Source organism: Nannospalax galili, unplaced genomic scaffold, assembly GCF_000622305.1.
Source record: "Nannospalax galili isolate Female #2095 unplaced genomic scaffold, S.galili_v1.0 scaffold53, whole genome shotgun sequence".
Taxonomy (NCBI): Eukaryota; Metazoa; Chordata; class Mammalia; order Rodentia; family Spalacidae; genus Nannospalax; species Nannospalax galili.
Genome location: NW_008332852.1, coordinates 92264 through 109453, shown reverse-complemented (window position 1 = coordinate 109453; position 17190 = coordinate 92264). Strand labels below are relative to the sequence as shown.

Here is a 17190-nt window from a genome sequence, read left to right as displayed (position 1 = left end):
AGAATGTATGAAATCTAATGGGGGTATGAGAGGGTGGGGATGAGGGAGGAGTAGAAAGATGATTAAGATTTTTTTATGAAATATACAGAAATTCAATTAAAAAATTTTAGAAAAGAAAACAACAAATGCTGGCAAGAGTTTCAGGGAAACAATAAATTTAAGTTAATTCAACGACTATGGAAATCAGTATGAAAATTCTTCAAAAGTCTCACATTATAACTACCATATGATCCTAGGTCTATACCCAAAGGAACCAAAGTCAATATACACTAGGGACACCTTCACACACATTTGTCACTGTTGTAATAGCAAACTTAGAGAATCAGCATCAGGGACCATCACCACATGAACAGATAAAGAAAATGTTGCATATAGACACAAGAGAGTATTATTTTGTCATAAAGAAGAACAAAATTATGTCATTTGAAAGAAAGTGGGTAATAATCTGGGGATTATTATATAAGAAAAATAGGCTAAATTCAGACAAATACTATGTGTTTTCTCACATATACAGAATCTAGATTTTTTTTCAAGTTAGGGAAAGTAGAATGGAACTATTTGAAAAGAGAAAGGAAACTGATGGGAGCAGAGACAGAGACAATAACAGGCTGAGGGAATATAATCAATGCACATTATACACATGTTATGTACAGCAATATCATCATTAACTTATTATTTTGTGCAACTAATAAATGCTAATTTTAAAAAATTCTCTTTCCAGGTTATATAAAGACTGTTTTTCAAGATTATTATTTCACCTTAGTGAAAATCAACATTAAAGTATTATTTTGAGTTATGCATCAAACATGCTAAATTTTCATTTCTACCAAAGCAGGTATCAATAAGGACATGTGCTTCATAGATAAAGAATAATAACTAACCTTTTGAAACACTGTGTCATATATTTGTCTAATTCATTACATGTATTACATGGTTGTATAAATGCTTTATCAATAATTAATAAGTCAGTATCTAAAACTGAGTAATGTTTAGGAAAAAACTGCAATCAACCAACTCCCCCCCCCAAAAAAATCCTAACATGTCCACAATGTTGTCTGTTTTAAATCACTTCTCACACTGAACCACTAATGCTTAGGGGGAAAAAAGCTGCAATTACCTTGTAAATAAATTTCAGCTAGCCAAATATACATATATTCCTAACATCACCACCACAGTGTTGTCTGTTTTAAATCACTTCTCACACTGAACCACTAATAGAATGATTAGCTAATTATAGGAACTTGTGTTTCCTGTTATCTCACATGCTGACCTGTGTAACCCTGACAGAATTTTTCAACACCTCTACAAAGAGATAGTTTGCCATCTCTCAGAGCATGCACAAGAAAATTTTTAGAATATTTTGTATTCTTAAGCAAAATATATCATCTACTCTGAAAATATCATCATTGAACTTCATACTCAAAGGAAAGCAAAAAGAGCTAATGCATACAGACTTATTGCCAAGCATTTCCACACGTATTTTCTCATTCTGTTTTATTTACTAATACAACACAGACTCCATTGATCACTTTTGATATTAAAGTAGTAACTTGTTAATGAAGTGAGTTCTTGCCATCTCCCAAGTCCATTTTTTCTCTATTCCTCATTATTTCCACAGCAGAGAAATGTATCTAGAAATTGAAGGTACCAAGAGATATATAGTCATAAGTGTGATTATTATAACTAAGCTATAAAGTTCAGAATATTACAGTAGAAATTTTAATTACAACTGAATTTATACATTTGTGCTCTGAAAACAGAACCAAATTCCTTCATAAAAGCCTCAGGTCAATTTAGTAGATCACAGTGTTGAAGAAAAGTATTTCTTCAAGCCGAAGACTCTCTTGGCATCAAGACAATTTTAGACTTGCTTCTTATTATTGAGGCCTACTAAATGCTGATCTATACTTGGTGTTTCATATATGCCTCGTGACAGATCACTGAAACAAGGCACTGCCCCAAATGACAGCTGCACCACATCATGGTCTCCTTAATACTTCCAGCCTTATTTAATAAATGTACAGTGCATAGCAGCCAATGAGCCTGGAAGCTGTTACAGCTACAGAGACTTTGAAAAGTAAAGTATACGGTATATGAAAACATGTCCTTGATCTATTGACTTTAATTCTACTTTGTATGTTACAAGCAACTCAAAAGGGAGTGCTCAGTGGATTTTTGACAGTGTAACTATAGACTGAGGATGATCCAACTAACAGTTTATTCTCTGGTCCATACACATTGACCAAAAAAAAAAGGCTTTTTGAAAAATGTTTTTGTTAGACTTTCTTATTCAATGGTTTTTGATAACATAGAAAATCTAAATGTAAAGAGACCAGAAAATCAATAGACAATATACTAAATATACTAATTAGATAGTCTGTGAGCTAAGTCAAAGCAGTACATAAAAACTGATGCTTCAGATACATACGCATATCCACTCCCCCAAATCTAGGCAATTAACAAAATTCTCTCCTCCCTAAATTCAACTTCAAGTGGAAGTTTGAACATTTTTTTGAAGATGACAATAGTTTACTTCTCTTCAGAAGAAATGTTTACATTAATCCCTCTCTGATTCTTAGGTATATATGTTTTATTCTTGCTCTTTCATTCACTGTTATTTGCATATCAACTGTTTTTAAATGATTCATTATGTAACAAATACTGTTAGTCTCTAACTACTGAAGTAACTCCAAAAAGGCCAATGAAGAAATCAAACTAAGACTAATTTAGGAAGGGATAAATGGGGAGGGGAATGGGAGGACTGGGTAGAGGGGAGAATAAGGGAAGGGGTATCTAACACTAAAGGCTTTTTTGTAAGTCATATGGAAACCTGCTACTGTAGACTGTAAAACCTCTTAAAATAGATGCATGCACATATATCAAAATATTTTTAACACTGTTATCCTATAGCCTGTGAGCAGGCTGTGAGCCTGTTACCCCTACCAGACACCATAAGCTAGCAAATAAAAGTCAGTTTCCAGGAATAGATTCCTTTTTTTGGAGTTGTTGACAAAGAAATTCCCATAGACCCTCAAACAATATTGGCTCTTGTCATTGCTCTTGGTTGCCCTCCAGAACTTGATGACAAGATCCTACTGCTGAGGGCACAGCATATGTGATCATAGAACAAACATAGTGAAATCAAGTTGGTACTGACCTCTATGTTTCATCTCTACTCCACAGTATTAGAAGGTTCCACACATGCTACTGGAAGAAAAAGGTAATCATCAACCTCATCCAGCTCTGAATTCTATGAACTACAATAATGGCTGACCTGGCAAGATATGGTCACTCATACAACAGTGGTACAAATGTTATGAGAGTAACCGACCACTTTCTGATGAATTTAAGGGCTGCTTAACCTGGTGCTGTTATCAGGACCAATATCCTGTAGCTGGACACGTAACAGGCTGTAAGGGAGAACCTACTACTTATTATTATCCTGATAATTGGACATAGCATTCAACTGACTCAAATGACTTATTTGTTGTGGAAAAATCTTGTGACTGATTTTGCCTTTTGCCTTACATACCTATCATGCTGGAATGCCTTGCTTCTAATGGGGCATCTGGCCCACTAGAGTGTAATAGGATACTAGTCTGCCATGCTAATAAGGGATCCCATATGCTGTGTTGTGATTGGACTATTACCCTTAAATAAGCCCTTACTTTCTTGCAATAAAGCAGATCTGTGTCATTGAACCTGGTCTCCTGTGCCTGAATACCGCGATGCTGGAGCAGACTCCTCACCAGCCCTGGGGTCCAGACCAGATGACTGATTGGAGGAACTAAAAGAGCAGGAGAGTGGCCATAGCCGGAGGAGAGCAGCCACAGCCAGCGACCACACCTGGCGCCCAAATGTGAGGCTGGGATCCCCTCCCCACAGAGCTGTAACACTCTGAGCTGTAACACCTTGGGCTCTGTTTTTTCTTCCAGCTCGAGATCTTTGGTTGGGCATGACACTCCTGTCTTCACTGATCATCTCCTTGAATGGTTCCTGAGTCCCTTTGGGTATGTCTTGCAGGGTAAGTGACCTCCGATATGGGGAATAGTCACCCAGCTGCTGCCAACCCCTGTGCTGCTGCACTGGTTTCTCTCCTTAGGAATAGGCAAATTAGGGTAACAGAGAAGGATGTAATTAAGGTTTTAGATGAAGTACTAGCTCTTGCCCCCTGGTTTACAGATTCTTGTTGCTGGGATCCTGAACAATGGGCCTGCATTTTATTCTTGGCCTGGCATAGAGAAGTCAGGGAGGGACGCCCACAGTCTGGGCTGTTCTATCCTGTTGTGACAGCCATTCTGGCCTCCCTTCGGGGGATTCCCCTCAAAGCCCCTGAACAGGACAATCTCCTATTAAAGGAGATAGATGAGCAAATACAACAACAGGACGCTGGGGACGGCCTGTCCCAGGCATTTCCAGCTAAAACAAAACTAACGGATTCTTGTTCTGATGAAACTATGACTGTTAATGATGATATAAAAAATGAGGAATTGGGGTTTGAGAGCTCCGCTGATGAAAAACAGGAAGTCAAGATCACCTCTGCTCCACCATCACGGAGCGGTGGCTACCCTCTGCCATCTTACACTGGTTTCAAGGAACCAGACCCCCAGCCACTCCTCTGGATGCCCAAGGCTGAGGGAAGGCAGAGATTCCTGGGGACCAAGGCAGCTGTGGTCAGGCGTGGGGGTGGTACAAGTGTGGGGCTGGAGGCTGAGTGGAGAGTATGATGTGCCCTAGGCCATGCTGAGGCTGTGCAGCCCAGGCTGTGTGAGCTGCCGCCCAGGGCCCAAGAGGAGCACCTGGACCTGGGTATAGCCCGCCGCCACCTCTTCAAGGGCAACCTGCTCAGTAGGGTCAGCTTCCACGGGCCTGCCCCCATGGAAGGCTGCGACTCCACCTGGGAGGCCGGCTCAGAGCCTGGGCCTGAGCCCAGCGTGCCAGGCCGTCCATCGCAGGACAGGCCGAAGCAGCCTGAGCAGCCTCTGGAGGGTGCCTGCGGGCAGCCCTGAGCCAGCCCCATTCCGGGAGATGATGGCAGCAGGTGCAGAGCAGGGTGGTGTTTCCACAGAAGCAATAGCTAAACCAAAGATTCTGCCATTGACAAACTGGTCCTGAGCACCACCTTAGACTCCACCCTAATTCAATAAGCTAGAGACTTACATGCCCACTTCCCCCTTTCTCCCCAAGCTATACATAGGCTCCTACTTACTTGCCAATTCAGAGCTGCAAACATTTGGTCCATGCATGCTCCTCTTGTGCCCCTCTTTTACCTCTGGGACCATGACAACCCTCCAGGGCGCTCCGTAGAAGCCTTGGCCCCAACAAGATATGGTTAATGGACATCACTCATTTTTCTCCTTTTGGCAAGCTCAAGTATATCCATCATATTATTGACACTTATTCCAATGTCCATTTTGCATTGGCCTGCTCTGGTGAGATGGCTTCTCAGGCCATAAGGACTGTCAAATATGCCATGGTACTTATGGGAATTCCTTGGCAAATAAAAACAGATAACAGTCCTTGTTATGTTTCTGCTGCCTTCAGCTACTTTTGCTCTGACTGGAATATTAGGCATATAACTAGTATCCCTTACAATCCTCAGGGTCAAGAGATTGTTGAACGTTCCCACCAAACACTCATTAAACAAATACAGAAAACAGGGGAAGACAATTATAAAGGACCTTGCTATAAGGACCCAAGTTTTGTTCGATGAAAAACCTCCCTCCACAACCACCAACCCTGGAGATGACAGCCCTGACCCTGGAGGAAGCAGCGCACCTCTCAACCACCAAGAGACCAATCTCGCAGACCACAAAAGCTGTTCACTCAGCCCACTCCTGCCCCATGGTGAGATGGAAGGACCCTCTCACAAGTGAATGGAAAGGTTCACACCTATTATTAACACAAGGGTGAGGCTATGCTTCTGTCTTTCCAGATAATCTTCCAGCCCCCATCTGGATCCCAGCCTGGAATACCAGAATTGCCTGCGATAGAAAACCTCCCTCCACAACCACTGACCCTGGAGATGGCAGCCCTGACCCTGGAGGAAGCAGAGCACCTCTCAACCACTGAGAGACCAATCTTGCAGAAAACAAAAGCCACCAACCTGGGGAGACCTCGAACATCTCTCTGTGCAAACAGAGACATTAGCTAAGCTAAGTCCTCAATCCAGAGGAAAACCTTTGTCTGTGTTCCTTATAATGTGTGCCATCATTACTGCTAACTCCTGATTTTTGGACCCTGCATTGTTAAGGGTCTTGATAATTTTGTTAAAACTCATATTTCTCTTGTTCAGTTAGCTGTTACCACGCTTCCAGATCTTGCCAGATCAGGCTTGAGCATAGGTGTAAAGTCTTATGGAACAACCATGCAATGGACCTGAGACAATGGCCTGACTGCTGGAGCCACAGAAAACACCTTGCAATATATACTCCTGTTGGCAGACTGTGAGACCGATGCCTAGAACTTACCACTCCCTAATCCCCATCGTTACCCCAGATGGGACAACCCCGCTCCATCGGCTTTTAATGAATTCTTAGCCCCTTAAGAGGCCTTTGCACGGGCCAAAGCTTGATACATTGCCTCTCCCTTTGCCAGACCATACCAAGGGACTCACCCTTCGAGGGCTGGTAGTCAGTGACGGGTATGATCCCCAAAAATGGGACAACCTAAGACAGGCACAGTCCATAATGCTGGGTGACCCTTGAGGTGGGGACAACAATGCCGAGGCAAAGAACCTCGACTCCCACTGGTTGGCATGGAGTTGGCCCAGCCTGCTCTCGAGAGAACTTGCCATCTTGAAGGATGGGGCCCACAATAGGGATCAATCCCTTGTCTATGCTGCCACATACAGCCCCTGGACTAATATCAGTATATATTCTGAACTGTGCCTCACTCTTAAAAATGAAAAAATAGGGGGAGATGTAGAAAATCTTGTGACTGATTTTGCCTTTTGCCTTACATACCTATCATGCTGGAATGCCTTGCTTCTAAAGGGGCATCTGGCCTGCTAGAGTGTAATAGGATACTAGTCTGCCATGCTAATAAGGGATCCCATATGCTCTGTTGTGATTGGACTCTTACCCTTATGCCCATACTTTCTTGCAATAAAGCAGATCTGTGTCACTGAACCTGGTCTCCTGCACCTGCACGTGGCGACGCTGGTGCAGACTCCTCACCAGCCCTGGGGTCCGGACCGGACGACTTATCAGAGGAACTAAAAGAGCAGCCACAGCTGGCGACCACACTTATTGATACATTTATAAGGTTATTATGAGGTTAGTACTTCTCAGCTCTCATGAGAGAAGCTTCTTCTTGCAACAGATGGCACAGATATCATACCCTTTCTTCCCAAGATTTAAGACAGCATTGCAGAAGAGGGGGCAGAAAGATTGTAAAAGCCAGCGGTGATAGATGAATAGAGGGAAACCATGTTTGAGGGGCACAAACAAGGCAGTTGCACATATGAACCCAAAGTCTTGTGACAGCATTCATAAGACCCGTAAAATTCCAAGTCAGACAAAAGTCAGCATGGAAGGATGAGATGTGCAAGAAGCTCAAGCCATAGCTGAGAAACTATTGGCAAGTTCTAGCTGCTGAGAGAGGGAAGGTGGGTTTTCTTTAAGGGTATGATGCTGGGTAGCTTGACCAGGCTCCAGGGGATGGACCTATACCCAAGTACATTTGGAGAACACAAATTAGACTCGGTATGCCTTAAAAAATTAATAGAGGACATAAATTGAGGGGGGGTAGGGACATAAGTATGGATCTGAGAGTAGATGGGCAAGGGGCTCTGACTGAATGAAAATTCTCAAATTATCAAGAAAAATGTTATTTAAAATGAACAAATTATACTTTCTTAAAGTATAGTAGTCAAAGTCTTAGGAATTTCAAGGTTAAAATGTAATAATACATTAAATTAACTTGTAAATCTAAAAACTGCATTGGAATTTTTCTTTGTCCCTGATAAACTGTTGGACATCTCTATTTTCCCTCTATAAAACGAGGATAATTATATTAACTCACTAAATCATTCCATTATATAAGTAAATATGCTAGTGCTCACAATCTACAAAATATTGCTATACAAATTTAAACTGTGTGGCACCCAGAAATAGTCAGAGGAAGAGCCTTGGAGAAGCCCACAGTTCAGAGAGGACTAAAGATCATTCATGGAAAAACATCTTAGCATTGCATAGGTGCCTTTCTTAAGTGTCAATCACAACATAGTTCCTCCAGTGTTCATGATTAGGAATTTGCAAAGATTACCATGTTATTTAAACTAGATTAAGCTTATTAATGAAAGCTGGTGTTATGCAAAATAATCCACAAATATACTTGACTCCATGATCTTTTTCTATATATTATCCCCCCCACAAACAATAACCCTCCCATATTAAAATGTACATTCAAGAGGTAGAGTGTTACTCCTTTGTAGTGCACTTGCCTAGCATGTGCCAGGCCCTGGTTGTCAGGCCCTGGGATCACATAATGATTTAATGGTAATTTAAGGAAGTCAGATGTGGTAGTGCACACCTGTGATCCCAGCATCAAGGATCAGGAGTTCAAAACCATGTTTGGTCACATAACAAGTTTTAGGACAACCTTGGGTACATGTAACCCTACTTCAAAAAATAAAAACAATGGGCTGGAAAGATGGCTCAGTGTTTAAGAATACTGGCTGTTCTTGCAGAGGACCTGGGTTTGGTTCCCAAATCCCTCATGGCATCTTAACAACCATCCGTAATTTCAGTTCCAGGGAATCCAATGACCTCTTCTGACATCCAAGGCCATTGAATGACATGGGTGCTTACATGTGGCCAATACACTCAAACACATAAAATAAAATAAAAATGATGAATAAAATATTTTTAAATAAAAACAAATATGATTTAAGAGAAAAAATATAATTTATATTATATGTCCCTGATAATGACTTTAGCTTTAATTCACAATGTAATTTTAGTTTTTCTCAAAAACATCTTTAAATAGTAATTATCAGTGCCTTTCAATGAGAAAGATTAAAGTGAAGTTTTTCTGCATATGTCTTCATAAAAGTTATAATTGATAAAATCATCTCTTTTAATAAACTATGGTAATATTTTATTCATAAACAGGAAACTAAAGGAAGGGAAGGGAAAAATGTAGGAAAGGAAAAGCAAAGCAATGTTTTACATACAATTTTTATCTTAAGTGATAGAATTAAATCACACCAAAATTGCATTACTGTAGTCCAAAGATTACTGTAAGATTTACGATAATCTTCAGTGCAGTTATAGAAATCAAAATAGAGCATAAATTAAACTTCTATCCCTAAAATAGGTAACATTTCAAAATTCATTTCATAAAAGAGATCATCAGATCAATACATCACTGTGTCATTTTTAACAATAGTGTCTAAAATTTAGCTTTGATAGTGAAATGTATTTAAAAAGAAACTAGAAAATATACATATTCCCATGTAGGACTGAAAATAACTTATTTTTGTTTTAAAATTGTTCATGGGTGAAAATTACTCAAAGAAACCTACAACATATTTCTGAGGACACTGGAGGGAAATAAAGAGAACTACAGAAGTTCCTTGTACTGCCCGGAAGCCTTTTCTGAGGTCCTGATACACTCTGAATCCTGGAAAAGTATTGAGAGATGACAGAAGAAAGGAAATTTCAGAGTAGGCATCTGAGTTTCACAGTGAAAGGCATTTTGAAGTAGAATGTTCTATAAGCTGGAATCACTTTAACAATCTCCATGCGCAAGGCATCTGGGACAAGAGATGAGTGTAAATATTGTTGGATATTCTATCTAATCCCTATGATCTGTATCTATGTGAGAAAAGCCATAAGTATGATTTCATTCATTCATTCATCAACTCTGCTTAACACTTGCCAACACCTCCTCCACCTTATTTAGAATATAAAGCAAAATATTAGTGATAGTCAACATGCTGTGTAACCCAGTTCCCATTCTTTTTCTGAGCCTCTACCTGAGCTCTAACCTTGAGCCCAGTTAAGTCAGTTTCTGCATGGGGATTTCTCTTCCTATTGATAACTGCAGTGACCATTTCAAACCACCTACAAGTGTTTTCTCAAGTTGATCTTTCTAAGGCCAACATTCACCAACTTACTTTGCTGTATGTTTGTTGGAGATATTTATCATCTGCTACATTCTATTTTACATATAATCAGTTTACTTTCTTATATAGTCATCATATTCCTTTCTCCCCATCACTATCCCAACTAAGTGTAAGCTCTACAAAGATGGGGATTTGTGTGCTGGCCTTGTTTCTATCTGTTTGATATGTAGCAAACCTTGATGAGAATCTTGGGAGTCACACACCAATCAATTTTTACTTTTCTCTAACATCTATCATTTCTATCATTCACTAAACCTGGGTTTCTGCCTAAGTTACCTGTGTATCTACACAGTTTAAAATTATAAATATAAACAAATCCTAAACCTCCATTTTCTGGAGGATTGTGTGAAGGTGACAGACCATTCAGCCTCCAGCTGCTGAATCAGGACCTGCAGTCTAGTCAGGTGACCTGGAATCACCTCCTCCAATGGCCCCCCTTTATTCTTAATTCTGCTTTGAAATCTTTCTAGCCATGTTCATCTACAACATAGATTCCTAATACAGAACTATGCTGACATGAATTGATGTATGCATTTGACCCATCTTTTAGACTCTATAAACAGCCACTCTACTAATCTTGTATGAAGGCCTGGTTAAAGTTGATTGCCTTTCTCTGGATCTTGCTAGATATTGAGTCCTCACTTCCATTGTGGACAGAAGTATAGTCCGCTAATCCTAACACATATTATGAAAGGTGTGATACTTTCTACAAAATTTATGTATTAACAGTTTCTATTATGTCTATGTGGGTCAAAAGAAACAGTGCTTCAGTTTCAGAAGTCCAAATTAAAATGTCTAGCATATTAGTCACCATCAAAGAACATTCACCACTTAACTATCTGTATAAATAGACTCATAGGTGCTGTGTTCCATTTTAGATAAGTAAGGCTAAGGACTATGATGCATCACATCTACCAATAATCAAGCTCTTTTGATAAGTAGCTACTACAAGATAGCAAGAATGATAGCTTTTGGAGTGTGTATGCATGTATGTATGTGTATTTATCTATGTACACATGTATGAAGGCCAGAGGTCAATGTTGCTGTCTTCCTTTATCACCCTCCAAAAAATTTTTAGGTTTTTTTTTTTAGAATTTCACTGTATTTTTAAAAAACTCTATTGAGCTTTTATACATTTTGTACATTTAAAGAACAACAGTTCTTAATCAAATTTAGACCCCTCCCCCATTCATGCTCCCACCCCCACCAGACCTCATATATTCTCTATACATGTTAAGTCCTATCCAGTCAACATTTGTACCCAGACAATGATACAAGAGATTTCTATCTGTATTTTTTGAGACAGGGTCTCATTGAACCTGGAGTTCATTAATTCAGCAAGATTGGCTGGACAGAGATGTCCCAGGATCCACACATATCTCCGCCTCTGAGTACTGGGGTTACAGAAACTCAACACCACTTCTGGCTTTTACATGAAAGCTGCGAGCCTCATGCTGCTCAGCAAGCATGACTTCCCATACTGAGCCATCTCTCTAGGCCACATTCAGAAATTCTGACTAATTCAGGAATCCTCCCCACTACTTAATCCCTCCCATAAAATATAAGATAGATTTTTTTTCCCCTCATAGTCACACCTGGCTAGAACCCTTGGGACACCTAGTTGGGCTACAGTGACTAAATATATGGGTCTTGGTTGCCCCATATTTCAGAAAGTGAGTTGAGTAAGATCTGGAAAGCATGCCCAGTTTTTTTCTTAATGCCCAACAATCCTTGGGGTAGATTCAATTTGGTACCATACTCATAATAGTCAATTTTAAATATGTTCTTATTTTCAGTCATATATTTTATCTGTTATAAAGACTTTTTGCTAAACTGTTGGGTCAATACACTGTAAACAAGTTATTAAGTCACATATGCAGTGAAAGAAATATTTTTAAAATAGTAATTCCAGGTTTATTTACACAATAAATCCCATAGAAATATCTTAGGTTATTTATAAACTGTTCTCATATTTTATAACATGGGATGTTTTCGAGTTACACAATTGTTGGTGATGTGGAAATTCTTTATAAAATGTTTAAGCATTCTTGCCCAAAATGTGTGAGGATTGTCTCAAACATGTTTTTATTTAAATTCTAGAAGGCATCTCAATACACATTTAAACACATTGAGCATTCTGTTGACATTCTTAAGAATTCAGAAATTGAAATACAAGTATTCACTCCAAAAACAATAGATTATAATATCAGAACCTTGGAACTGAAACAGGACTGGAGATATCATGTGCTTTAACTTCCTCTCCACTAATGCGTCCCATCCTAAAAGATCCCTGGATCTTAGGATCATCATGTGGACACTGTCAGATGCAAGGAGTTCCAACCCACTTATAGGTGAACTGTTCAAAATTGATGGTAGAAGTAATAGGGCAAATTGAGGAAGATTCCCTATGTTACTGGAGTCAAGCCTTCCTAAATTTCACATTCTTTATGGGACCCAATTCAGCCTCTAGAAAGGCCCTATTAGCTTCCTTTCATGCAACAACCTTTCTTGAAGTTTCAAGATCTCCCTTAAATTTCCTCCCTCTAAATCTTTTCTTCTTAAATCAGAGGTTTTACTTGGAACATTTCTTTTGTAAGAATCTTTTCAAAACCTTAACTACTGTTCTCCTGCCTCTGAATTTATCAATGAGGTACATAAATGTGCTAACCTTGTCTATTTTTTTCTATGTTTGTATGAGAATATGTTAACTTCTCTGTCATCATTCCACACTATTCACACTGAAACTGCTGCAATTCACACAGGTTTTTGCATCTCCTTCCTACTTATTCCTGTATTTATAAAGGGCACAGTAAATTTCAGAAGATCAAAAGTTAATTAACATTTGAATATGAAAAATAAAACAATTTCATGCAGGTTCCATGGTCCAGCCATGGAGACGTATGAAATTTCTGAACCTGTTTTTCACCACTTTAGGCAACCAAATGAATGTCAGACTATTGGAAAAGAAGAAAACTGCCATACTATGTGAGACTTTCCCCAGATTGATTTGAGTCACTCTACAATATTTTTGGGATGCTGGTTTCCCCTCAGCTACAACTAGCCTACCATTTTGCTTCTACTCCATTTACCAACATGAATATCAGAGAATATATTATCCACTGCTTCATTGAAAGATTCACTGTGACTATATCATTCCATTTTGTTGATCTTAATAGAATAGGGAAAAATTCTTTGTCAGATCAAACTGATTGAACTAATGTCATTCACATTGCAATTCAGTGCACTATGGAAACCACATAAGATTGTCAAGAAAAATTAAAGCAAACAAAGTATGTTTAAGCTTCTAACTCAGTTACAGCATCTAGCTATGCTACATGCCAGCATCCTGAATAAATTGGCACTGGTCTATAAGGAAAAGCAGAATTCCTCTGCAATTAGTACATGGCCATAAAGGTCACTGCTAGTGCATATAATCAAAACCAGAAAAGTTGATGATCGCCAAGAAAACACTTTTTGTCAAACTATAGCCAATGATCCTTACTTAAAGCTTACTTTAACCAAAGAACATTGAGAAGGATAAACAGGATCTTTAAAAAGAAAAGGGAAGACACCTTGAACCCATATAAAGGTATTTTCAGAATGAACAAACTGGGTATACTTTTTTACTGTTGGAAATGAAGTTGTCTTATCAGCTACGTGAACTTCAATCACTACTACTCTGAGCCTTGGGTCTTAAATTAGTCCTGTGGGAATAATAATAACTGAAGATGAAAAACAGATCTTGTAATATAAGGGCATTGTTAACTTATAAAGTACTACACTAATTTAAGCCATCATAAAATATATTTTAAATATACTTTTATTATCAATAGTTTAAATAATTTATCCTGAAGCTGACTTCCAAATACATTGCAAAGGGTCATAATAAAGACAATAGCAGGGCCCAGGAGAGGGCTTTGTGAGTAGGGGTGCTTGCTGCTAAGGCTGATGTTCTGAGTTCAATCCCCAAAACCAAATCATGGAAGGAGAAAACCGACACCTGGGAGTTAATGTGTGACCGCCACACATTCACTGTCATGGGAGCACACCCAGCAACATAAAAATAAATAAATGTGAAAAAATAGAGACTATAAGGAGAGGGAATGTGTGTATGCATGAGGAAAATTCTCAGGTACTCAGTTGTTCGATACGCCACATACCTGAAGCTTCTGCCCTATTCCAAGTGGATGGAAAGATCGGCACTCCATTCCCTCTTGTCTCCCAGCTGTCTAACAATGTTAAAGCTTCATCTATTGTTAAAACATCATGATTGAACAAAGGCTAAAAGTTAAGTGTAATTTTTCAAATCAGTTGCCAAGATACTTCCCAAAATCAGTCTCATTAATTCTATTATTAAAGTCACATTGACCCCATTTTACCACTGCAAAAACAGAAGGAAAAACAAAGTTATCTGGAGAAACTGGAGGTCATTTTTATTCTAGGAATTATAATCAGAGATTAGAGCAAAGAGCTTAGAGTATCTACTTTCATCTGTGTCTTTAAAAATGGTACTATTGAAATGTTAATTATAATAAGAACAAACATCAGAACTACTAGATATGGTTTGATTCCATTTAATTTAAAAAATGGAGAATTATATTTTAAAAATCTCACAAATTCAGCCTCATCAAGCGTTCCAAAGTTTTTTCCCCTAGATTTTTGTAATCTCCGGAAAATATTTTGAACTAAATCTCACATAGTTCTGAAATACTCTTTTACTTTTATTAGATTTTCCAACTTACAGAAATGCTTGCTAAAAGAATGTGTTACAAATTATATTTTCAATGCTGTCCATGTGCTTCTTGTAAAAACCCTGATAAACTCTTCAAAGATGCCTATGGATTTCAGTAATATATGCATAGAAGCATTAAGATGCTCGGATAAGAATAACTTAGTTACTTTCAATACAATTGTTTTCCAAAAGTCCTGAAGCGTTTGTCTAGTCATAGTGGTTTTAAAATATACAGGCATAGACATCTCATCTGTATTTTAAGCAAGAGGAGGCTTCACTATTATTAGATAGGCTACATAGATGCTGTGAGGGTTTAAAGAAGGTGGGGCTGGAGGCATTTTCCATGAAAGAAAAAAAAAAAAAAAACCACATACTTTTACTTTACATAAATAATTGGAAACGCAATATTTAAAGTTTAAAAAAAAATCCTCTCCTCAAATTTCTAAGATAAACTACATCTTGGGGAAACGGTTCTCTGCAGGAACGGAATCTAATTTGGTGAAATCTCCCCACCCTCCCCGCACCCCCATTGGAAAAAAGTTTGCCTGGGAAACTTTAGAAAAGTGCTCTGTAAATCAGTTTCCAAGACTTACAGCGACAGGGAGTCCTTTCTGAGCAAAGAAAGTGTTTCTCCCTTCGGCTAGAGGTAATTCCCCCAACCACTCACCCCGGGAATTAATTGACCCTGAACTTGCAAGAGGCTTAGTTCCTCTTGTCCTAAAACGCACTCCCTAAAAGCAAACCAAGAAAGTGGTCCCGGGACAGTCACAATAGCCAGCCAGGCCATTGAGGAACTGCGGTCCAGTAAAGGGTGCCCTGGACAGTACCTCTCTGCTGATGAGCGTGGGACTGTCGCCGCTGATGTGGCCCCTGTGCCTGGCCGCCCCCGACGGTGCCCGAGAGCAGCAGGAGAAGTAGGACCCCGGACGCCGCTGGCATCGCGATGGCCCCGGCAGATCCACTCCTCAGGAGCCGAAGGAATTGCTGCCACCAGGTCCCGGGCCAGAATGAGCAGCTGCGGGGGAAGAGGAGGAGACAGCCCTCCCAGGCTCTGCCGCGCCGCCCGAGGGTGGGGGAGAAAGAGGACACTCCCCACCCCTCTCCCAGGCCCAGATCTTTAAAGGGTCCTTGGTTAAAAGGGCCTTTCCTACCGCATGCCTTTCTCTGTCAAGGGATCACGATCCCTTATCCAAACTTTTAAATTAAAAAAGTGATTAATACCAAAGCATTTTGGGGTCTGAGAAATCCCTCCAGATGGAAAACATCATCTGTGAGAATTCTTTGTCTAGGAACGTTTGCTCTCCAGAAAGTCCTGGAGAATCTGTGCACCCAGTGTCCAGGTGATTCCAGACTCTCCCAAAGTCAGCGTGACTAAGGTACCTGGGAATTGAGGTGGCCCCTGGAGACTATCCACATCACGCAAAGGGCAAAGGACTAACCCGCGGGGAGATGATTGGTGAGGCAGAGGGGTGGCAAAATAAAGCCACCACTAGCTCTACTGAAATATTTCGGTCACTCCACTTGTTACACTGGCTGTCCATGTACTCCGGCCCGTTTGTTTAAAGAGAATAAAAGCCTCTGAGGAGATTCCCTTCAGATCCGAACTTTCTTCTTTTTCAGTCCTGTGGTTTCTTCCCTCCAACTCAGAACAGCGTTTTGTTTTTCTGTCAACGAGGTTCAGCTGGCCACTTCTTATTAGGTTTTTGTTGTTTGTTGAGGCCAAGATCAATAGTTCTCAGGTTGGAAACAAGGACCTTAATGGGTTTTAGAAGACAGCACAGGATATCTTGTTGGGCATTACATCAGTGTACCATGGGATCAGGGTGCCCTCAATGGGCAGAATAATCCAACACATAAACTATTCCCTCATGAACTTCTTAATAGGTTACTGGTTATTAGGTTTTTGTTGTTTGTTGAGGCCAAGATCAATAGTTCTCAGGTTGGAAACAAGGACCTTAATGGGTTTTAGAAGACAGCACAGGATATCTTGTTGGGCATTACATCAGTGTACCATGGGATCAGGGTGCCCTCAATGGGCAGAATAATCCAACACATAAACTATTCCCTCATGAACTTCTTAATAGGTTACTGGGTATTCATGTAGATTTTTTTTTTTTTTTCCTTTTCTTTGAGACAGGGTCTCACTATGGAGACCAGGCTGGCCTCCAACCCCAGAGATCCACCTGCCTCTGCCTTCCTGGTGCTGAGACTAAAGGAATGCACCATTCATGTAGATATTTTTAAACCAAATAAAAGAAAAAAACTTTGCATTATATTTTAAATCTGATTGAAATTTGCTTGCATATAATTTTTTGGCTGGGCTTGG

The 17190-nt window shown here is 39.7% G+C and overlaps 1 protein-coding gene across 3 annotated transcripts in view; it reads right to left on the bottom strand.

The window, feature by feature from the left end:
- The window catches only part of Lama2 (laminin subunit alpha 2), a 679163-nt gene extending 663276 nt beyond the window's left edge, over positions 1-15887 (bottom strand). For all 3 annotated transcript variants that reach the window (XM_008827821.3, XM_029560968.1, XM_029560969.1), the window contains exon 1: positions 15692-15887. In XM_008827821.3, the coding sequence (XP_008826043.1) occupies positions 15692-15803 (112 nt within the window). In that variant the 5' untranslated portion in view covers positions 15804-15887. The remainder of the gene's footprint in view (positions 1-15691) is intronic.
- Positions 15888-17190: the final 1303 nt, after the last annotated feature.